The sequence below is a fragment of the Dermacentor andersoni genome, chromosome 7, assembly GCF_023375885.2.
Source record: "Dermacentor andersoni chromosome 7, qqDerAnde1_hic_scaffold, whole genome shotgun sequence".
NCBI lineage: Eukaryota > Metazoa > Arthropoda > Arachnida > Ixodida > Ixodidae > Dermacentor > Dermacentor andersoni.
The window spans coordinates 151,661,759-151,680,683 of NC_092820.1; the positions used below are offsets into that span (position 1 = coordinate 151,661,759).

Consider the following 18,925-nt stretch of genomic DNA (forward strand, 5'->3'; position numbering starts at 1 on the left):
TACCAGCGGATGTAGTAACCGAAAGCTCGTTGCAACTTGGCATATTAATGACCCGAGTCTCTTGTCAGCGCATGGCGTGTATTAGCAAACTTGAGGTGCCGTTCCAATAAGTGCTTCGCGTTGGGCGAAGTTTTTTTTTTTTTTTTTGTCGAACTCTCGCGACAGATTTGATTCTTCAGGTTTTTCTCTATTCCCGTGGTCGTTTTCTCGTTCTCCTAGCTTATTTTTTACATTTTCTTTATATTTATTGACATCAACCAAGTGTATTCCGCGTCGTTGCTTGTGAATATACACCAGCAGCAAAGCAAAACACACTTTGTTACTGCAATATTAGCGGCTGTCATCAATAAATAAGGAGCTGTTACCACGAGAGAGAGTGGCATGCGGGTTTCTTCTTCTATACCTGAAATAAAAATATACAAAGAAATTTATCAATTACCTACCCTCTAGTGAAGGCGGTAAAGCGCGGATTAGTAGTGTGAGACTAGCCTCGTAACATTCGTTTTTAGCAGCAAGTATGCGTTTCTCTTTTAAAAAAGAGACAATGGCTTTCTTAGCCAACCTCCCTCCCGTTTCTGTATGGGGTATGCATGGGCTTGGCAACAGTCTCGAATTTAACGGGACAGCTAGGTCTGACTTTTGAGTATATGTCTATATGTGTATATGTATATGAGTATATGTATAACTCAATATTGTCCCGACTTTAATAACAATCAGTCAACCAGATTTCATTTGGGAAATGCCTGACGACTCGGTTTGCTCGCTGGGGCTGTCGCGCCCAAATGCGTGATTCGTGTCGTGCACGCAAGGGGCCGCAGGACGTCGAGTAGGGTATGCATGGAGACCCTAGAGGCAGAGAGTCGCCCGGAACAAATTGCGTGGCTGCCGAGGCCTCCAATCTATACAACGAGCGCCTACGAGTCGTCGGGCGGCAAAGGAGACCGGATGGGCATCAACGCAATTGCGCGTGAAACAGGACACGATTCGGACACGAATTAGGCGATAAGTGAACGCGTAAAATAAACAGTAGAGACATAACCAACATTTAATAACCAAGTCATTTCAACACGCTACACTGTCTTTTAAAGAGTTTGAGCGTGTCTGGTATTCTCGTAAATGCAAGCGGACTGGGCGTTTTACGGATGAGCGGAGGCGCGAAGGCGCACGACCTGCACGGTGGAGCCATCTGGTGGCGCAGAGCTCCACCAGACAAACACAGAGGTAATACTGCCGTAACCATGTGTATTCTGCGTCGTTGCTTGTGAATATACACCAGCAGCAAAGCAAAACACACTTTGTTACTGCAATATTAGCGGCTGTTTGTCTGATTTAGCTCTGCACCACCAGGTGGCTGTACCATGCAGGACGTTCCGCTCATCCGGTGAAACGCCCAGTCCGCTTGCTTTTACTGCAGTACCGGACACGCCAAACGTCTGCACCTGTCTGTGATCGACGACCATCACAGGTTGACTCTAGCCTTCAAATTTATCGTATCTTATTATTTTTTTCATTTTCTCAAGCGTAGTTGCAGGGCCACGGGCTCTACTCATTTCTTTATGCTCACTGGTCTCCTAACAAGCCTCGCGCGTAATTAGCCCGTCGACTTCACGTGCTCAGTCCAGAAGTCGTGCATCTCGGTGCCGCCGAGTGCCCGGTCGTACGCTTCCCTGAACCTGCGTTCCTGGTCCCGGTTGAAGTGAGACCGCCAGTCGCCGACGACCCCCTTGCGGAAGAGGGCAGCTGTTGGGTGCTGGCGCGAGAAGTCGCCCTCGGCGAAGTTCTCCGCCCCCGTCAGGTCCCGGAGCCGCTTGAGCGACGTCTGCTCCAGGAGTCGCTCCAGAAGTACCGGTTCGGCAGACAGCCTCGCGGCAGCATCGGAGCTCAGGAAGTTGGCGAGTTTCAGTACGACCTGTTGACGTTTAGAATTGTCGAAGTGAAACGAAAGAAAAGTAATTCTTTTATCAGTAAGTAATTCGCCTCCCACGTACAAAGAAGCTCTTTCCACTGCGAGAAGAGGCTTGATAAGCTAGGGGGAACACTAACCCGAAAGACGAGTGGCGACGCAACCGTGTTGTTCCCGCAACAGCTAGACGTGACGTCATAGATGTTGAGGCTGCCTGATTGAGCGTGGTTATAGTTTCTTGTAGGTAAAGATGGACCACATCGTCTTCTAAAGGAACCACGGACTGATCTTCGCAAGCCGCGGTAACATTTGATGAACCACCAGCGGCAGAAATACGAAAATATACTTTGAAGCTCTTGACGTTACACGTACATATCTGCACTGGGGTTTCGGCACAAAATTAAAAGAATGGAACTTTGACCTTCACTTTTTCTTCACATGATAAACAGATTACCGGGGCACAATAACTGAAATATATGGTTTTGGAAGAATATATCAGTGTAAAATGATTTAGTGTTTCTCTTGAGTGCCCCTTTTGGGCCATTATGCCCGTCACGTCTTTGTTCAAGGACAGCGGTAAGCTGCATTTCTCAAGTCAGTGGCCTCCGAGATCACAGTGTGGCACCTGTGAAGTCTCGGAGGCCATGCAGCGTCGTATTGGGTTCGGAAAAGCGTTTCCTGACGGAACATAGCATATATAGTGTAGATAGGACAATGTAGGTAGAGGATAGATAGGATAGTGGAGATAGGATAGTGTTAAAATTGATGTACATGGCTTCCTTTTAAAGGGAGCATTATACAATAACTCTTGTTAGTGTTCAGAGTAAAAATGACATTTGTGCGTGCGACTGACGAATGCAGCAAGACGATCAAGGATGTGGATAACGTGCCGTTCTTGGTTACTACGACGTGAACAGGCCATGCTGTACCGTCTGTGGCTAGGCGTTGCATTTACGATTTCGTATGCTTTCCTTATTGGAATGGCCAACAACCCCACGTGCCATATTATCGGTGTCTGCCCGCCATATAGTGCCCAGAGACAAGTGCTGTGCAGAGTACTGGACCAGTTAGAGAATCGTCCACTATGGGAATCCAAAGCCTTAGGTCAGTACTCCCTCAGAACATCCACACTAAAGGCCTTACTCGCGTTATTAAGGTTCCTGCGGTCTGCGGGGCATCACGATAGACTGTAAGAACGCCGCCCCCTACCGCTCTGTAGTGCACGTGGTTTGGTCGTGCTCGTCTCTTTCCCTCTATCTCGCCTTTCCGCTCCTTCTCTTTTTATCACCCTTCCCCCCGTGCAGGGTAGCCAACCGGAACTGCCTCTGGTTAACCTCCCTGCTTTTCTATGCCTCCTTTTTTCTCTCTCTTGAGTCACAAACTGTGACTTACCAACATCAGCGGAAAAAAGAAAGAAACACTACGGAGGTCCTCTTGCTACAGCCGACCTACTGTAAATACAGCCATTTGTTTGATTACAAGGCCTCCGTGATCGGCTCATGTCGCAAATCACGTTATTCTTATTAGCGGGGACACATATCGCGCACTGTAGGCAGTATTCAAGTGACGTATTTGAGTATTCAAATATCTATGGGCACTTTGCTGAGCTGGGCCGCTATTTTGTAGCGATGCCTTACGCCTTATTCTATGCTATTCTTATCATCCACCCCACACGGCCGTCCGATCCCGTTGATAATGTGGGCAGACCGTCGCTCTGACCACTGGCCAAGCGCAAAAACGTGAAAAGGCATAGAATCGGAAAAGGCATCGCTACAAGATACCGGCCCTGAACTGCGACAGGCGAAAGCCTATCTATGACTGCCTCTGTTGCTGTTGTTTGAACTGTTCTGCAAACGGACGCCGCCGTGGCCGCGAGCATGGATGCAATCACAGCCACATGGCTGCAACGTTTCTCGTCGATGTGCGCACACCCCCACGCGCATGTCCGCGCTCTCCAACGCGCCCGCTCGCACAGCGCTACCGGCATGGCGCCTCCTCTCCTTGCTACCCTCGCCGGTGGTCACCGCTTTCCTGCGTCCACCACGGACTGCGCACGGACACTCATGAGAACCACTAAAGGCTTTTTACGCCTTAATACGAATTTATGAGTAATCACAGCAATCCCAGTATTAACTTGTACGTTGCCATTTAGGTGCTGACAGCTTACTTATCAAATAAATAAATAAATACATAAATAATTGCTCCACCTTTCTAGGGTCTTCCTTGAGGACCTCGTAGTAGAGGAGGAGGACGTTGTCGTGGACCTTGCTCCTGTCGTGCCAGGCACGCGCGTGGCCGAAGGGCTCGCCCCCGACGAGTCCTCCGCTGAGGAACTCGTCGAGGAAGTGGTCGAAGCCGTAGTCGGGCGGCAGACGCGTCAGGCCGCGCCGGCCCAGCCGCATGTGGAAGTAGGAGACGGCCACGTCGAACGGGTTGCGCAGGCACACCACGTACTTGGCGCCGCCGTCGCTCGGCCGGTGCACCCTCTCGGCGGGCAGGTGGGTCTTGATGAAGCGCGGAGGAGGCCGGTCGGCCACCGTGGACGACGTGCCCAGCTGCGGTGCGTGCGACCGGTTACGGGGCTTCGTAGTGGCTCGAACGACGCGAAAGAGAGGTACGACAGTGTAGGCATCACACACTTTTGCGCTGTTTTTGATCCCCTTCGACATGCAGTGACCAGCCCTGTTCAGGGACACACACACACACAGAGTGAGCGAGCGAGCGAGAGAGAGAGAGAGAGAGAGAGAGAGAGAAGAAAAGTTGAAGTGCGCACAGAGCTGTTCGGTTGGACTACAAGCCGCGTATACGGCTTATCCAATCGCCGCAATGGTCGATAAGAGCGAAATGCAGAAACGCGCGTGTACCGTGCATTGGGTGCGCGTTAAAGAACCCCAGATGGTCAAAATTAATCCGGAATCCCTCACTACGACGTGCCTCATAATGAAATTTGGTGGTTTTGGCACGCAAGACCCCACAATTATTTTTTTTCTCCAGTGAAGCGTGGGTTCGCGCTGCCACACTTATGTCGTCTCGCTAGATGCGCATACCCGGCGTGGTTGCTTATTGGCTTAGCTGTTGCGCTGTTATAAGCACGAGGTAGCGGGATCAAATCCCGGCCACGGCTGCTGCAATTCGATGGAGGCGAAATGCAAGAACACCCGTGTACATAGATTTAGGTGCACTCAAAGAACGTCAGGTGGTCAATATCAATCCGGAGTCCACTACTACGGCGTTCCTCATAAATCAGGTCGTGTTTTTGGCACGTAAAATCCTAAAATTATTATTTTTTTTCTCGATGCGTTGCTCCGTCGAGGGCCTGTCTAATGTGGGTGTGTATATCAGTGAGAGCCAAGTATACTGTAGAGGGCACAATTATTTAACTTCAGTTTATGCCTGCTTGCACACAGTCACACGACGTTATACTACATTTATCGCACAGTCCCATACTATATGTGATGCAAGATATATGCCGACTTCACGTAGTTGCGTCTCTGCGCTGCCTCGAGAGCCACTGCTCACCAGGTCGATGTAGGGAAAGTGCCGCGTCAGCACGTCCTGCACCGGCGGCATGGATCCCTCCTCGACGGCTCTGAGGTTGTGGATGCCCCAGATGAGGTACTGGCACCACGTGGTGCCGCTCTTTGGAAAAGTGGCCAGGATGACGTCACCCGGCCTGGGCTCGTAGCTCAGGGCCTCGCGCGCAAGCCGGGCGTCGCTGAGTGGCAGGAAGGCGACGCCGTCCACCACGACGGGGTCGGCTTCGTAGTTGACCACCCCAGGGGAGGCGTCACGGTCGCAGCGGCCGTTCCCTGTCACCATGGTGACCCTAAAAGGACGCCAGAGGGCCGCACTGGTATTCATTCGCCTTCGTAGGCATGTTTACCACCCCACTTGCCACGCCAGTGTAAGAAGAATATGCCATCCCCCCTCTCCTCCCCTCCCCCCCCCACACTTTTGAAAGCAGGCACTTTCGGCTGCACGTTGGAAATTCCGACAAAATTACAGTTGAAGCAAAATTTTCTTTCTTAATAGTGTGGACACGTAAGCAATGCTTTTCTTTAGTACGTATACCCTGCTTAGGAAGCCAGGATTGTCTTTTCTGCTTCTTCGCGACGCGCTGTAGCAGACGACGGGCGAGATTTGTCGTACACGTTCGCGCTGCGAAAGCCTAGCTCTGGGTGGCACTCTCCCTAACGAATTTCCCCTTGCGCTACTTGCATCATACCGTTTCTTGGGACAGCCTAACTATATTTCATAACAGAGAGAGAGGGAGAGGGAAGAGGAAAGGCAGGGAGGTTAACCAGATATTTGTCTCCGGTTTGCTACCCTACACCGGGGTTGGGAGATAGGGTCTCTGTGTGTGAATATTTGAAAACACAATGGGCTTGCTAAATTTAACCTGCAAAGTAGGGGCGGGGTCCGGATGAAGTGTTATAATCAGCCGCGCTTAACGATTCGTGTGCCTTACGGCATGAAATCCTTGTATTATGAAATGCTCGAACTAATGAATCTCTGTCCAGAAATAGTCTTCATATCGTTGAGGGTCTCAGTCTTTGATCAGCGTCAAAAATCTAATCAAACCTCTTACAAGTCGAACTGTGAAATTTCATTGTGTAATCACTGCTTATCGTAGATACGGTTTCGTCGAATATGCAGAGCCATGTCAGTACCAAGTGTGTCACTTCTGAATTTATCGATTGACACACACACACACACACACAGACACGTGTGTGTGTGTGTGTGTGATCCGACTGCTTTTTCATCCACTTTCAGGTCGTATATCATCATTTCATTACTTCAATTAAAAGATATGTATAATTCCTCCCATGCTGTCCTTGGCGTCATTATCTGTTGCCTCATTATTATTTCTTTAATTGCACCTAATATGATTATAAATATTAATGAATTAATCAACTTCACAAATATCATAATCACATGTGTAATCACACACACACACACGTGAGTGTGTGTCTGATCCGACTGCTTTCTACGACGACTTACGGCCAGTATATTTTTCATCGCGAAGTATTCATTAATTACATTTAATTAGTAAACTCTTTAATTACTGCTTGAATCGCAAAGGCACTACACATTCTTCTTGCAGGAGGTCGAAATTTCAAAAGAAAGGTGTACATCACATGGACACCCGCTCACACCCTCGCGGAGGACGGCAACAACGAGGCGGCACGCGACGCGGCTCGAGGGCTTACGGACCGAGCCGCAGTCGCAAGTGACGCCCCGACACCCTCCGGACGTGACGGTGCAGTAAATGAGTGGGAGTGGGAGGACAGAATGACAACATATAATGACATTACGAAACACTATAGGTCACAGAGGGGCATATTCCCACGATCTCACCCAAAATTGACAAAAAAGCAGTCTGTCGCATGGCGGCAGTTACAAACTAGGACGTATCCGAATCCTGCGCTCTTGCACATAATATATACGGATATATATCAAACGGACAAATGCAACACATGCAAATCCAGAGCCACTCTGGAGCATATATTATGGGAATGCCGAGGGATAAATAACAATAAAGAAAACGCGGCCTCTAGCAGCAGCTTTCACACGTGTTGGGAAGCCGCGGTGCTCAGGCCCGCCCTCGAGGATCAACTATGGGCCGTCCAGAGGGCCGAGGATGCCGCCAGGACCCACGAACTCCTGGCCGTCACCTAAGCGGGGCCTTTGGCCCTCCCCACCAACTCGCAGGACACGAAATAAAGTTATTTCCTCCTCCTTGAATCGCAAACATATCAATTACAAAGTTGTTGGGCACCTGAAATAACCTCCAAAACAAGAATTTGTTTAGTGCTCAGCTTTGCCTCGTTGGTTTTTCTGAAGAAAAAATAAAAGCGCGCGAAACAACCAAAATACGAAATAGATAGGCGCTCGCGGGCCGCTACTCAAGCGCTCCCAAGCGAATAGCCACGGATACACGGCTTTACTAGCGGCGGCAGCTCGATACAGGGCTTCACTCTGTGTGATGGTCGTGGCATCAAGAGAACACGCCGCTGACGCATTGATAAGCGTTGCAGAGCCTTGTACGATGCGGCGATAAGAGAAGGCAGCCGTATATCTTTCAATGGTTGCTTCTAGGAGCTTGAGTAGCGGCGTGCGAGTGCGTATCTCTTTCGTATTTCGCGGGCTTCTGTTCTTTCTTGGAAAAAAACAACCAGGACCACTTCAGCACGAAATAAATGCTTGATTCGGAGCTTATTTAAGGTGCCCTACAACTTTGTAATAGACATGTTTGCCATTCAAGCAATAATTAAATAGTGCACTAATTAAAAGTAATTAAGTAAAACTTCGTGATGAAAAAATGATGGCCCTAAGTACATACTACTACGGCTACTATGCTGTCGGCACGATTTGCCCAGATCTCTTGGGTACTGTGAAAATCTTCGTCCAAGTTAGCTGGGCCACTATATATATATATATATATATATATATACATAGAGTTTCTCACTACATTACCTAGAGGGAAATCTGGCGCTGCTGCGCTGTGGTATGCATGGGAATGCCGGTATATTGTGGATTCGGATTGGCATCCTTCTCGTAGAGACAGGACACCTTGAAGACGCGCTTGGCAAGTACCGTTCCGTCTGTCACAATGATTCATTTTCTACTAGAACAGCACGTAAAAAGCTGTTTTAGCTTTATTATTACGCGAAAACATGTTTTGTTGAACTATGAGAACTTGTTATTGTGTGTACGACTACATGTTACGTAAAAAGTATCAGCGCGCCGCTAAAGTTAGAGGACAGACGATAAAGTTCGCGCTCGCTTTGAAACAGTTGGTCGTCTGTTCTTGATTTTCTTCACATGGTCATGCATCGTGGGTGAGTAAAGATGTAATATGCGTGAATGGAAACATTTTATTAAGATTTTACTTTGAGAACGCGTTATTTGCGTAGCCATATCCACGTTTTAGACGAAGCCTCTTACAACACCAGCCAACACGAGCCTCGCAGACACATATACCGTCATTCCCATGACGGCACGGTGCCCCCTTAAGAAACTCCCATAGACGGTGGCGCCAGATTACCCTCTAGGTGTTATAGTGAGAAACTCTATGTATGTATGTATATATATATATATATATATATATATATATATATATATATATATATATATATATATATATATATATATATGCAACCCCCCTCCCCCATCACCACCAGTCGAGAAATGGTACCCACTACCTTTCTGAGCGAAACCACCCAAGGGCGCGAACCTCCATTAAGTCGATGTAATTAAAGCAGGAAAGCAAATATGCACAAATACTCACTCACTTGTTTTCACACGTTGAAAAGAGACCGCGAAGACGCGTTTCGAAGCCGTCCTGGGGGTTTCCGTAACAGATGTACAGTATGTAAACTTCTGCACGTGCTCTGCCTAATAAAAAGGGCTGCAGCTACAATTTTTTAGTCCTGCGCAAGGAACGGGCAGCACGGCTGCGTTCACGTTTCCCCGAACTGACAGCGGCGGCGCCGGCCTCCGCACCGGCTGCACACGCAGCAACTGATGACGCAACAGGACATCGACTGCGGAAAGTCCTGACGCGTCTGGACACGCCGTATGTGTAGCTGTTGGGCACTTCTGCAACACGGTTCGGTCGTACGGTCTCGCCGTCTGTCCTTTCGCTGCAGCTTGCATCGCGTCTGCGCACTCACAAATCGACACATCCTCGCCACCCCCTCCCCTCCCATGCAAAAAGAAGGAGGGTTTAAGCGAAACAACAGTCAACCGGCGTAACCTCCCCACACAACATATAGTCCCCCCCCCCCCCCCTTCTGTATGCGCGTGCCTTGACCTAGTGAAATAACAGACGACTCGATCCGTTGTATCTTGCAGGGCTCGCGGGCGTAATTGTTGGGCGTATCGTACGAGATAAGGTGACGGTAGAAGCAGCAGCAGACGGCTTTTTTACGGCGAGGCCAAGGCGGCCAAGGCCGGCGAAACTGTCGGTACGACTTACAGGGGCCGCATTCTGAAACGATCCACTTCGGCAACGCTATCGCCTCGGCGATAGTGCACGGTCAGGCGCGCGCTGATTGGCTGTTTAAGCAAAATCGGATGAGCTACGTCATCCGATTTTGCTCGACCTGCCAATCAGCGCGTGCCTGACGGTGAACTATCGCTGCGGCGATTGTGTCGTCGAAGTGGATCGTTTCAGAATACGGCCCCGGAAGCGCTTGGAAATTGTTATACGCATGTCTTCTCGTTGTCCTCGCAGAACCGAATGGTACACGAAGTTTGCAGGGAATAGGGGTCACAGCTTGGGCGATGGGCGGAAAAAGTTTTAAACCAGAGCAGATAAAGAGCTTTGGAGAGCATTACGACCAAATCGGCCCTGAACCGTTAAACGTGTGCTTTAGCGAAGCGCAGGTAATGTTTGCTTAGCTTGCCGGAAAAACTGAATATGCCACCGAGTACCACATTGCAAAGCATAACAAAGGGCATGCTATGGGAGATCCGTGCAAAAGGTTAAGTGCGTGCGCGTTAATTACGAGTTTAACGAAGGGAGCGAAATGTAGAAACGGCCATGTACCATGCTTTGGGTGCGCGTTAAAGAACCCCAGCTGGTCAAAATTAATCCGGAGTCCCTCACTACGACTGTGTGTGTGTGTGTGTGTGTGTGCGTGTGCGTGTGCGTGTGTGTGTGTGTGTGTGTGTGTGTGTGTGTGTGTGTGTGTGTATAGACATACAACCACCAGAAAGCAACAGCTTCACTGTAAATAGGGCTGTGTTTTTATACCCGCCGTGGTTGCTCAGCGGCTATGGTGTTGGGCTGCTGAGCACGAAGTCGCGGGATCGAATCTCGGCCGCGGCAGCCGCATTTCGATGGGGGCGAGATGCGAAAACACCCGTGTACTTAGATTTAGGTGCACGTTAAAGAACCGCAGGTGGTCGAAATTTCCGGAGTCCTCCACTACGGCATGCCTCATAATCAGAAAGTGGTTTTGGCACGTTAAGCCCCATAATTTATGGGCTCTGTTTTTGTGGAAATGCACAAGTATGTGTATGTATACAAGATACAGTGTCCAAACTAGCTTTAGCCAGATCGAGCTTAAAAATATGCAAATGCCACGTAGCTGGACAGAACAAAAGAATTGTCGTTTGCCGTCGCTTGTAGATACTCAAGCTGTTCTTCTTTTCATTCAGCCGAATTACATAATTGGTCTTAATTAATTTATGAACTTCTTAAATATAATAATTAGGTGAAAAGTGTCAATGAGAAAATTGTAAAGCAACATGAAAAGCTCCCGATAAGTCCTCCGAGCAGCCAGTGGCGCCGGAATTTCGCCTGCATTTGCGGGTTCTATCGCGCTCGAAAAAAAAAAAAAATTCTGTAGCACGTATTGAGCAACCGAAAGCTGTATCGGGAGTTTTTCATGTCGCTCTACTATATCCTCATTGACACTTTCCATCCAATTACAATATTTGAGAAGCCGAATAATTAATTAAGACTAATTATTTAATTCGACGGAACGAAAAAAAAATACCTTGAATATCTCGATCCAAGCGACGGCAAACAACATTACCTTGACTGTGTCCAGCTACGGAGCATTTGCATATTTTTAAAGCTCTGGCTGAAGTTAGCTGGGACGCCCTGTGTATCTTGAGAGCGTCTGCGGAGGAGTTCGGAATGCCTTTGTTACTCCATCTGTGTTCGTACTGCGGCTCTTGTAAATGTTTCCCGGCAGAGCGTACACGAAGGTGATAAAGTTTTAATGCGATTGCCAATTACATAACTGCATGGTTTAGTAGAATTGACACTCAGATGCTCACACCCGGGCGAGCTATGGAGGACTGCTTCTAGAACATTACGATCCGCGGGGTGTCGGCATATCCTTTCAGAAGGACGTTGAAAAGCCATGACGAAAGGACTCCAGAGAAACAGTAAATTTCTTTAGTTTGCCAAAGTGTTCTTTCAAAACATTCTTTGCGTTAATTTATTCAAAAGAAAAACAAACGGTTGTTTGTGTGTGTGTGTGTGTGTGTGTGTGTGTGTGTGTGTGTGTGTGAGTGAGAGAGAGAGACAGACAGACAGAGAGAGAGAGAGAGAGAGAAAGGGAGTACCTTTCGGAACCTTAACGCCGGTGCATCACAGCGGCGTCGCTGATTCTAGTCTTTTCTGACGTGAAGCGTCATTGATTTCCGTCAGCATAGGGTAGTTGCATGATCAAACCGCATATAACCTTACAGGTATGTAACGAAAACATGTACTATTCATATCTTTTAAATATTTTGCGACCGTACAATAGCCACGTGTCTTAAGCGGAAGCTTTAGCTCGGGCCCAACTCCGACACGGCCTACTCAAATACATCTAAAACGCAAAAAAACTTTTTTTGAGATAGCAGCATGACCGATTTTAATGAAATTTGTTGCATCTGAGAGATAAAGTTAAATTCTAATGACTGTTGGTAGCAGAATCTTGATTTAGGGCTTTAATTTTGTTACAAGAATTTTAAAAAATTCGAAACTTTGAAAAACATAGAAGCACGAAGTTCACAAATTAATAGCTCTGCATCAAGAACAGATATCGCGGCTCTGTAAATGGCATCCATTAGATCATTCAAAGTGGACAAATTAGATATGTCAATAATATCTTACGTGAATTTGTTACGTTTTGTACAAAGGTTCTGCAAAAGCTGTATTTCCATATTAATTTATTTTTTTGCATTCATGTGTAACATATCAATTTTGTCCGCTTCAGATGTACTATTAGGTGGAATTCACAGAATTGTGGTATCCCTTTTCATTGCTGAGTTACAGTGTTGTAAACGTGATAGTTTCGTTTTCTGCAAATTTTCGGTTTTTGCTCATTTCTAACAAAAAATTGACGACATAAATATAAGGTTCGAGCCCAACAGTCACTGCATTTTACGTTTTTATTTTCAATGTAACAAACCTCGCCAAATTTGGTGCAATGGTTGCCGAGAAAGACGCATTCTCCAAATTGAAAAAGAAAAAACAAATTCAAGAACACGTATACAGCTGTGCTCAGAGATGTCGCAGTTAGGGAGTATCGTAATCGTCAGCGACCTTTCTTCCCACTCCACACAAGCTTTGACAGCTTTCGCGGGAGACCTGCTCCCATTCTAGACCAAGAAGTCCTTGTAGTGTAAAAAATCGGAACCAGTTTGTGCAATCCCTACGTGAGGTCGTCTACCGGATTCATCTGTCCTGTGGACTTCGTTACGTGGGAGAAATAGGCGAATTTATGGGTTGATGCCTTAATGATCGGTTACTAGAACATGCGTGCAACGTGAGAAATGGCAAAGACGGTTTTTTGGCTATTCTCACAGACATGTGGCCGTTCCCCTGCCTTTGAAAACACGTATGTGCTACACGAATACCGAAATGAACGCACTCGAATTATTCTGAAAGCAACCCGAATGACGGGTCAACAGGAAGATTGTGTCAGTAAACCCTCAATAGCTCTGGTTGATAAAGAGCGCATGTTACGTGAGAACCGCATGTGTGCATTGCAATAGCGATGATTACTTTCACTTTCTTTCGTGTTTAATATTTTCTAATCATTGCTCTTTCTCCATTCGTTTTATCTGCTTCGCTCATGATAGCCAGAGCCTCACTTCCCTGCGTGTGCCATTTCAATGTTTTCGATAATGAAGTTCAGTTATAAGTTAGCGTTCATCCGTGTCTCCTTTTTTGTTGCCCCTGTTGTTACCGTTGCGCTGTACACCTTCGAATATATCAGCATTGAAGACGTACATGTGTACTCGGTTGATAGGCTAGCTGCAAATTTTACACTGCCGGTTGCACAGCCAATAAGGAGCGCCTTGGAACTTTCGAACGGTGTTTGATGGAGATGCACTCCTCAAGATTTCCGTGTGCCGTAGACTACGCTCAAAGGACGGACTTCGAACTCACGGACTGCCATAGAAAAAGCACACCGCTCTTGGGCTTTAGCATATACATGGAGAACGTAGTTGGTGAAGCCAGTCTGAACCAGGGCTGGGAAAAGAGACTTTTCAATTGTATACTGATACGATACAAGATACTCGGGCTACGTGTATGTAAGATACAGATACAAGATACTACCGCAATTATTGTATCCGATACGACACTTTCCATTTGTATCTTAAGATACTTCGATACATTAACAAATTTCTTATTATAGATGTATATAATGTAGCAGCAAACTCATATGCACAAAAAATGTTTGCTTGGAAATTTCTTAACTCCGACCAACCTTGTTTCACTTGAATGAAATGTCTGTTACTAATTCAAAATTCTTGCCTTTCTTGCTCAAAGTATATTATTTTCATTCCGAAACAATGTGTGAAACTCACTAGACGCAAGGCAACCCCATTCTTGCGCTCTTCAGGCTCCGTAACAAAGCACCACGCAAGAGATACTTCGATTAGCCACTATAGCGGCAACAGAATTTGCGCGAAAGACGCCGCAAGCATTGACGTACGCAGCACAGTAGGGTTGCTACGAGCGAAAGGCATGGTATCAACGAAACTAAGATAAAAAAAAATACAAAAGGTCGACGGCGCGCAAACGTTCGCGCGCTTACTTTTGTCCAGAAGGGGCGAGCGCGCCCACGTGACTCTGCCCCACCAATAGGGACGCGCAGACCTCATCGCCTGCCCTCGCTGGAGGTTTCTAGCCGAAAGATTAAAGAATGCCGCTGCCTTTTGCTTTATTTGAGCGGCTTAGTGGTAGCTGTAGCAGACTGAGAAGCGCAGTTCAGCCAAGTTTATAGTTTCGCATGGTGATGTTGCGATAGCAGTAGCTTGTATCCTAAGATACACGACACATTCTTTGATGTATCGTAAATACGGATACTGATACATGTCTTGCCGGACGTATCATGATACAAATACAAGATGCACAAGGAGTATCTAAGATAGAACCTCAGGTACATGTATCTTCGATACTGCCTAGCCCTGGTCTGAGCATAGTTTTACACTTTATCCCTTTCGCCGCTTCCCCGTTCCATGCGGCTGCTATATTTTCGGCCCCAAAGTAGTCATTCGAAGACTCCTTAGCAAAGTTCAGAATGGTCGTTTGTAAGCGCATCGGTGCCTCCGTTTCAAAGGGAGCACCAGACCGCAGCGCGCCAGAGCCATGTACTGCAAATGGAAGGAAAGCTTGAGAGCGAATGCAGCAAGAAACGTGAAGGTTCTAATCTTCACTTTCACTTCCTCTGTACCCATCTACGCATTGTAATTCTTATCGCTGTTCCACGTTGAGCACATTTTTCAATTCAATACAAGCAAGTAAGTAGTAAACATTCGAACGAAGCAAGGGACTCGTGGATGGTCACGACCGAAGCTGTATAAAACGGCATTTCGTTGAGTGGTGACGACGCATTCGTTGGGAGCTTCTAGTCTGGTTTGACCGGGTAAGCTAAGCACTTGTTCTCCGTTACTGTAGTGAAAGCTTCGAGTCTGAGCTTTATTTAGGCGAGTTTGTGGAGTCGTTGGCCCCAGCTGTACTTTTTGAACATGTTCGTCCCCCCCCCCTCCCCCCCCCCCCCCCCCCCCAAAAAAAGAATGTGATTAAGACAGAAGTGTCACGAGGTTTTCGTTGGAGGAACGCTTGAAAAGGCTTGCTCGGGAACATCGAAGAGCCCGTTTACTTGTGGCACTGATCAAGTTTCGATCTTACTTGATTTCGGTTCGAGGTTAGGCCAAGCTCGATTAGCTATGTGCAGGCGACTTTCGCCTTCTGACTCACTGAACCTTCTCTTGCACCCGTATCGCACGTCTAAGAACATAACAAAGCTTTAGCGCAGAAAATTGTGAGGATAATGAAGCGAGGTTTGTGAGCAGACGCTATCGACGCTGCATGCCTTCTTTAACACCACTACGTTTGCACGGTTTTTAGTCAGAATAATGATGCGCTCAAGGTTGTTAATTTTTCCGCAGAGTCGGACGAATTATGCCTGAACAACTGGAATTCCATCACTAGCAGCAATTTTCGCGAAACGAGAAAGGTAAAGACATTGTACGTTACAAACAATTATGAAAAAGGCAATTCTCGAATCTGGACAAGAATAATCGTGTCTTGAAAAATAAGCCGCTGCGACTGTATATATAATGTGGGCGCATCATTCACGTCAAACAAATCGGCACATTTTGCTGATTTGCAAAATCACCTGATCTAAGCGCAGAATATGTATAGATATGTGACCCAGGCAAGATTCCGGCCTTATTGAGTTTTGTCTATGAGTCACAACTTTAACGGGGTTTCGGACGAGATCGAAAACTTGTACAACAGTTCAGACTTTCACGCAAGGTTTTGACAACCTTCTTAGCTTGCACGTGCCCACAAATAGACGTTTCGTGCGGGTTGTGAAGTCCTGTCCGTAAGTCAGGATTTCGGGCAAGGTTATGCGAAGTTGGGAAACTATCTGGAGGCAGCGCTTCAGCGCAAGCTGTTAGTATTGTCTAAGGAAATCAGAATTTCGGCCACGCTCTCGGGCAAGTAATGCAGCCGAATCTAAGGCTTGAACCTTCTGGCAAATTCACTGAGTTTGCCTCCTCCTTCCCTGTCTGTCTGTCTGTCTGTCTGTCTGTCTGAAAGCAACTTTACATCTTTCCATGTCAAGAAATCGAGCATGTCGAAGGACTCCCAAGGAAGCGAGCCAGTGCCTCGCACCATGGTTCTCGACCTCGTCGACGGCGTGCTCGTACCTCCGAAGTCTTTCCGTCGCGACGTCCTCAGGGACGCGCTCCAGTACGAGGCACGCCCTGACGACATTTTCTTGGCGACCTACCCAAAGACCGGGGCCACTTGGACCCAGTACACCCTGTGGTGCCTTCTCAACCTGGACAGCGACAAGACGCAGACAATGCCCACGTTCACAGAAATCATGACGAAGTGTGCGCCTTTCCTGGAACTCGTAAGCTTTGTCTCCGACTTCGTCGCCATCCGCAGGGCTTGCTACGCAGCTATGGTATTCTAGTCGACTGATTGATTGATTCATTGATTGATGGATGGTGTTATTTGACGTGGCTTTTTTGTTGGGACGCAATGAAGGGATGACTGCTCTGTGGAGCTAGCGAATGTCATGCTCACGTGGAAGTAATTGAAAACGGCTGTCGCGCCTTTGTCATATATGCGCTCCGATAATTGATTGATGGTTTAATTGACTGATTGCGTGACTGACCAAAAAATTATCGATTTACTGACTGATCCACTGGTTAACTGGCTGAATGATTCATCGGGTGAATGGCCGATTCATGAGTGATCGACAGGTCAGCTGATTGGTTGGTCTGTGGATTGGAGTTGACGTTCCAAGATAACAGAGTAGATATGAAAGACGCTTTTGTTAATTAGGTGCCCAGATAAACTGCGACCACCTGGGGTTCTTCGGGGTGCATATAAATCTGCAGTAACCGTAACTGCCTCTGGTTAACCTACCTGCCTTTCTATGCATCCTTCTCTCTCTCTCTCTCTCTCTCTCTCTCTCTATCTATCTATCTATCTAAATCTGAGAAAAGAAGGGCACTTCTTTTCAATCCGGCTAAGCCAGTATGCGGCCAATGTGATATTGAATCTAACCAGCTGCATCGATCGCGTTGTAGCAGGACTACATAAGCTTCGCTAATGCATCGTAGTGGATTGCAATGGAAATTGCTTCTATTGCTTCGGAATTATTCATTGCACTTCAACAGTGGAACCTATTGGTTCCTTTCTTATTCACTTGGTCGTTTCTTCTTAGAACTCAGTGCTTGATGAAAGAATCAAGAGAAGTCTCCCATTTTGCTCGTTTCTAACAATCGCGAGGTTTGTGGTAAGTTCAATAGACAATTTGGCGAGATTATTTGACCGCGCGCCTCTGATTTCGCTTTCGCAGGTGGGTCGAGAAGTTGTCGAAGCACTCCCGGCACCGCGACTGATCAAGCACCACCTGACTTTCACGGCGTCTCCGTACCACCACGACGCGAAGTACGTGGTCATCGTGCGCAACCCGTTCGACTGCGCCGTCTCTTTTTACCACCACTGCATGGGAGACCGGGTCAACTTGAGGATGCGGGCCGACACCACTTTCGACGAGTTCTTCGAAGACTTCATGGACGGCCACGTAACGTTCGGCCACTACTTCGAGCACATCCTCTCCTGGTACGCCCACCGGAACGACCCGAACGTCTTCTTCTTCTACTACGAGCACTTCAAGAGCAACCCCAGGAAGACTGTGCTGGCGCTGGCGAAGTTCGTCGATTCTTCCATTTGGCAGAAGTTGCGCACCAACAAGGCACTGCTGAACGGCTTGTTAGAGCGCATCTCTTTCGCCAACCTTAAGTCGAGTGTCGTGATCGATGGTGACGTCCACCATGCGTTAAACGACCATAAACATTGCGCTGCAGAAGACGACGCAAAAGCAAGTGAAACTAAGGCGCCTGGTAAAACTGCAGCGCATGAAAGTGCCGGTGGTGCAGATGACACCTCGATGACCCCAGATGATCGTGCTAAAAACTTACAGACACCTGAGGAAGAAATCGTGTCCCTTGGCAACTTTTTTCGCAAGGGTCAAGTGGGTGACTGGAAAGGCTACTTCAAGCCAGAGCAGGAGAGGCGCCTGCGCGAAATGTACGAAAAACGCATGCGCGGAACGGAGATGTGGGACGTTTGGAAGGATTATCTGGATTACCATGACTGAGAGGCCACTGCCAATGTCTGTGCATTAAAGGATCACCAGAACCGAAATTTGGGATACGTTTCATCGTTTTAAAATACTGGTACGTGCGATCGCTTATCATTAATAATTAACGAAGGCTCCACCAGCGTGCAATAGCATTGTGTGACACGCTTTTAACTTCTAACACTTTTGGCTTTCCATGTTGCTGAATAAGAAATAATCTACAGCCCCTGCTGTGGACAGCACTTTCTGAGCTCCATGTCGTTGTGTCGACCGAGGCCGTGGTACTAGCATTTCGATGCAGGCGAAAGGGAAGAAGGACCGCGTACTTAGAATTAGACACATGTTAAAGAACCACAGATGGTCAAAATTAAACCGAAGTCCCAAACTACGG

At 47.5% G+C, this 18,925-nt stretch overlaps 2 protein-coding genes across 3 annotated transcripts; one reads left to right on the plus strand and one right to left on the minus strand.

The window, feature by feature from the left end:
* Nucleotides 1–1,031: 1,031 nt before the first annotated feature.
* On the minus strand, nt 1,032–9,625 carry LOC126533576 (sulfotransferase 1E1-like). Of its 2 annotated transcripts, none has more exons than XM_050180739.3 (4): nt 9,199–9,625; nt 5,423–5,729; nt 4,111–4,458; nt 1,032–1,909 (listed from the first exon to the last, which is right to left on the minus strand). In XM_050180739.3, exons 2-4 carry the CDS (start codon nt 5,720–5,722, stop codon nt 1,592–1,594), a joined length of 966 nt encoding a protein of 321 aa, XP_050036696.1. In that variant the 5' UTR covers nt 5,723–5,729; nt 9,199–9,625; the 3' UTR covers nt 1,032–1,591. The 2 variants fall into 2 exon arrangements, with proteins under 2 accessions (XP_050036696.1, XP_054927931.1); XM_055071956.2 differs by having other exon boundaries at nt 9,195–9,625.
* A 5,563-nt stretch (nt 9,626–15,188) lies between these two features.
* Nucleotides 15,189–18,599, plus strand: LOC126533575 (sulfotransferase 1B1-like). The gene is made up of 3 exons (XM_050180738.3): nt 15,189–15,288; nt 16,498–16,791; nt 17,749–18,599. The coding sequence occupies exons 2-3, from the start codon at nt 16,507–16,509 to the stop codon at nt 18,550–18,552; spliced, it is 1,089 nt and encodes a 362-aa protein (XP_050036695.1). The 5' UTR covers nt 15,189–15,288; nt 16,498–16,506; the 3' UTR covers nt 18,553–18,599.
* The last annotated feature ends 326 nt before the right edge of the window (nt 18,600–18,925 follow it).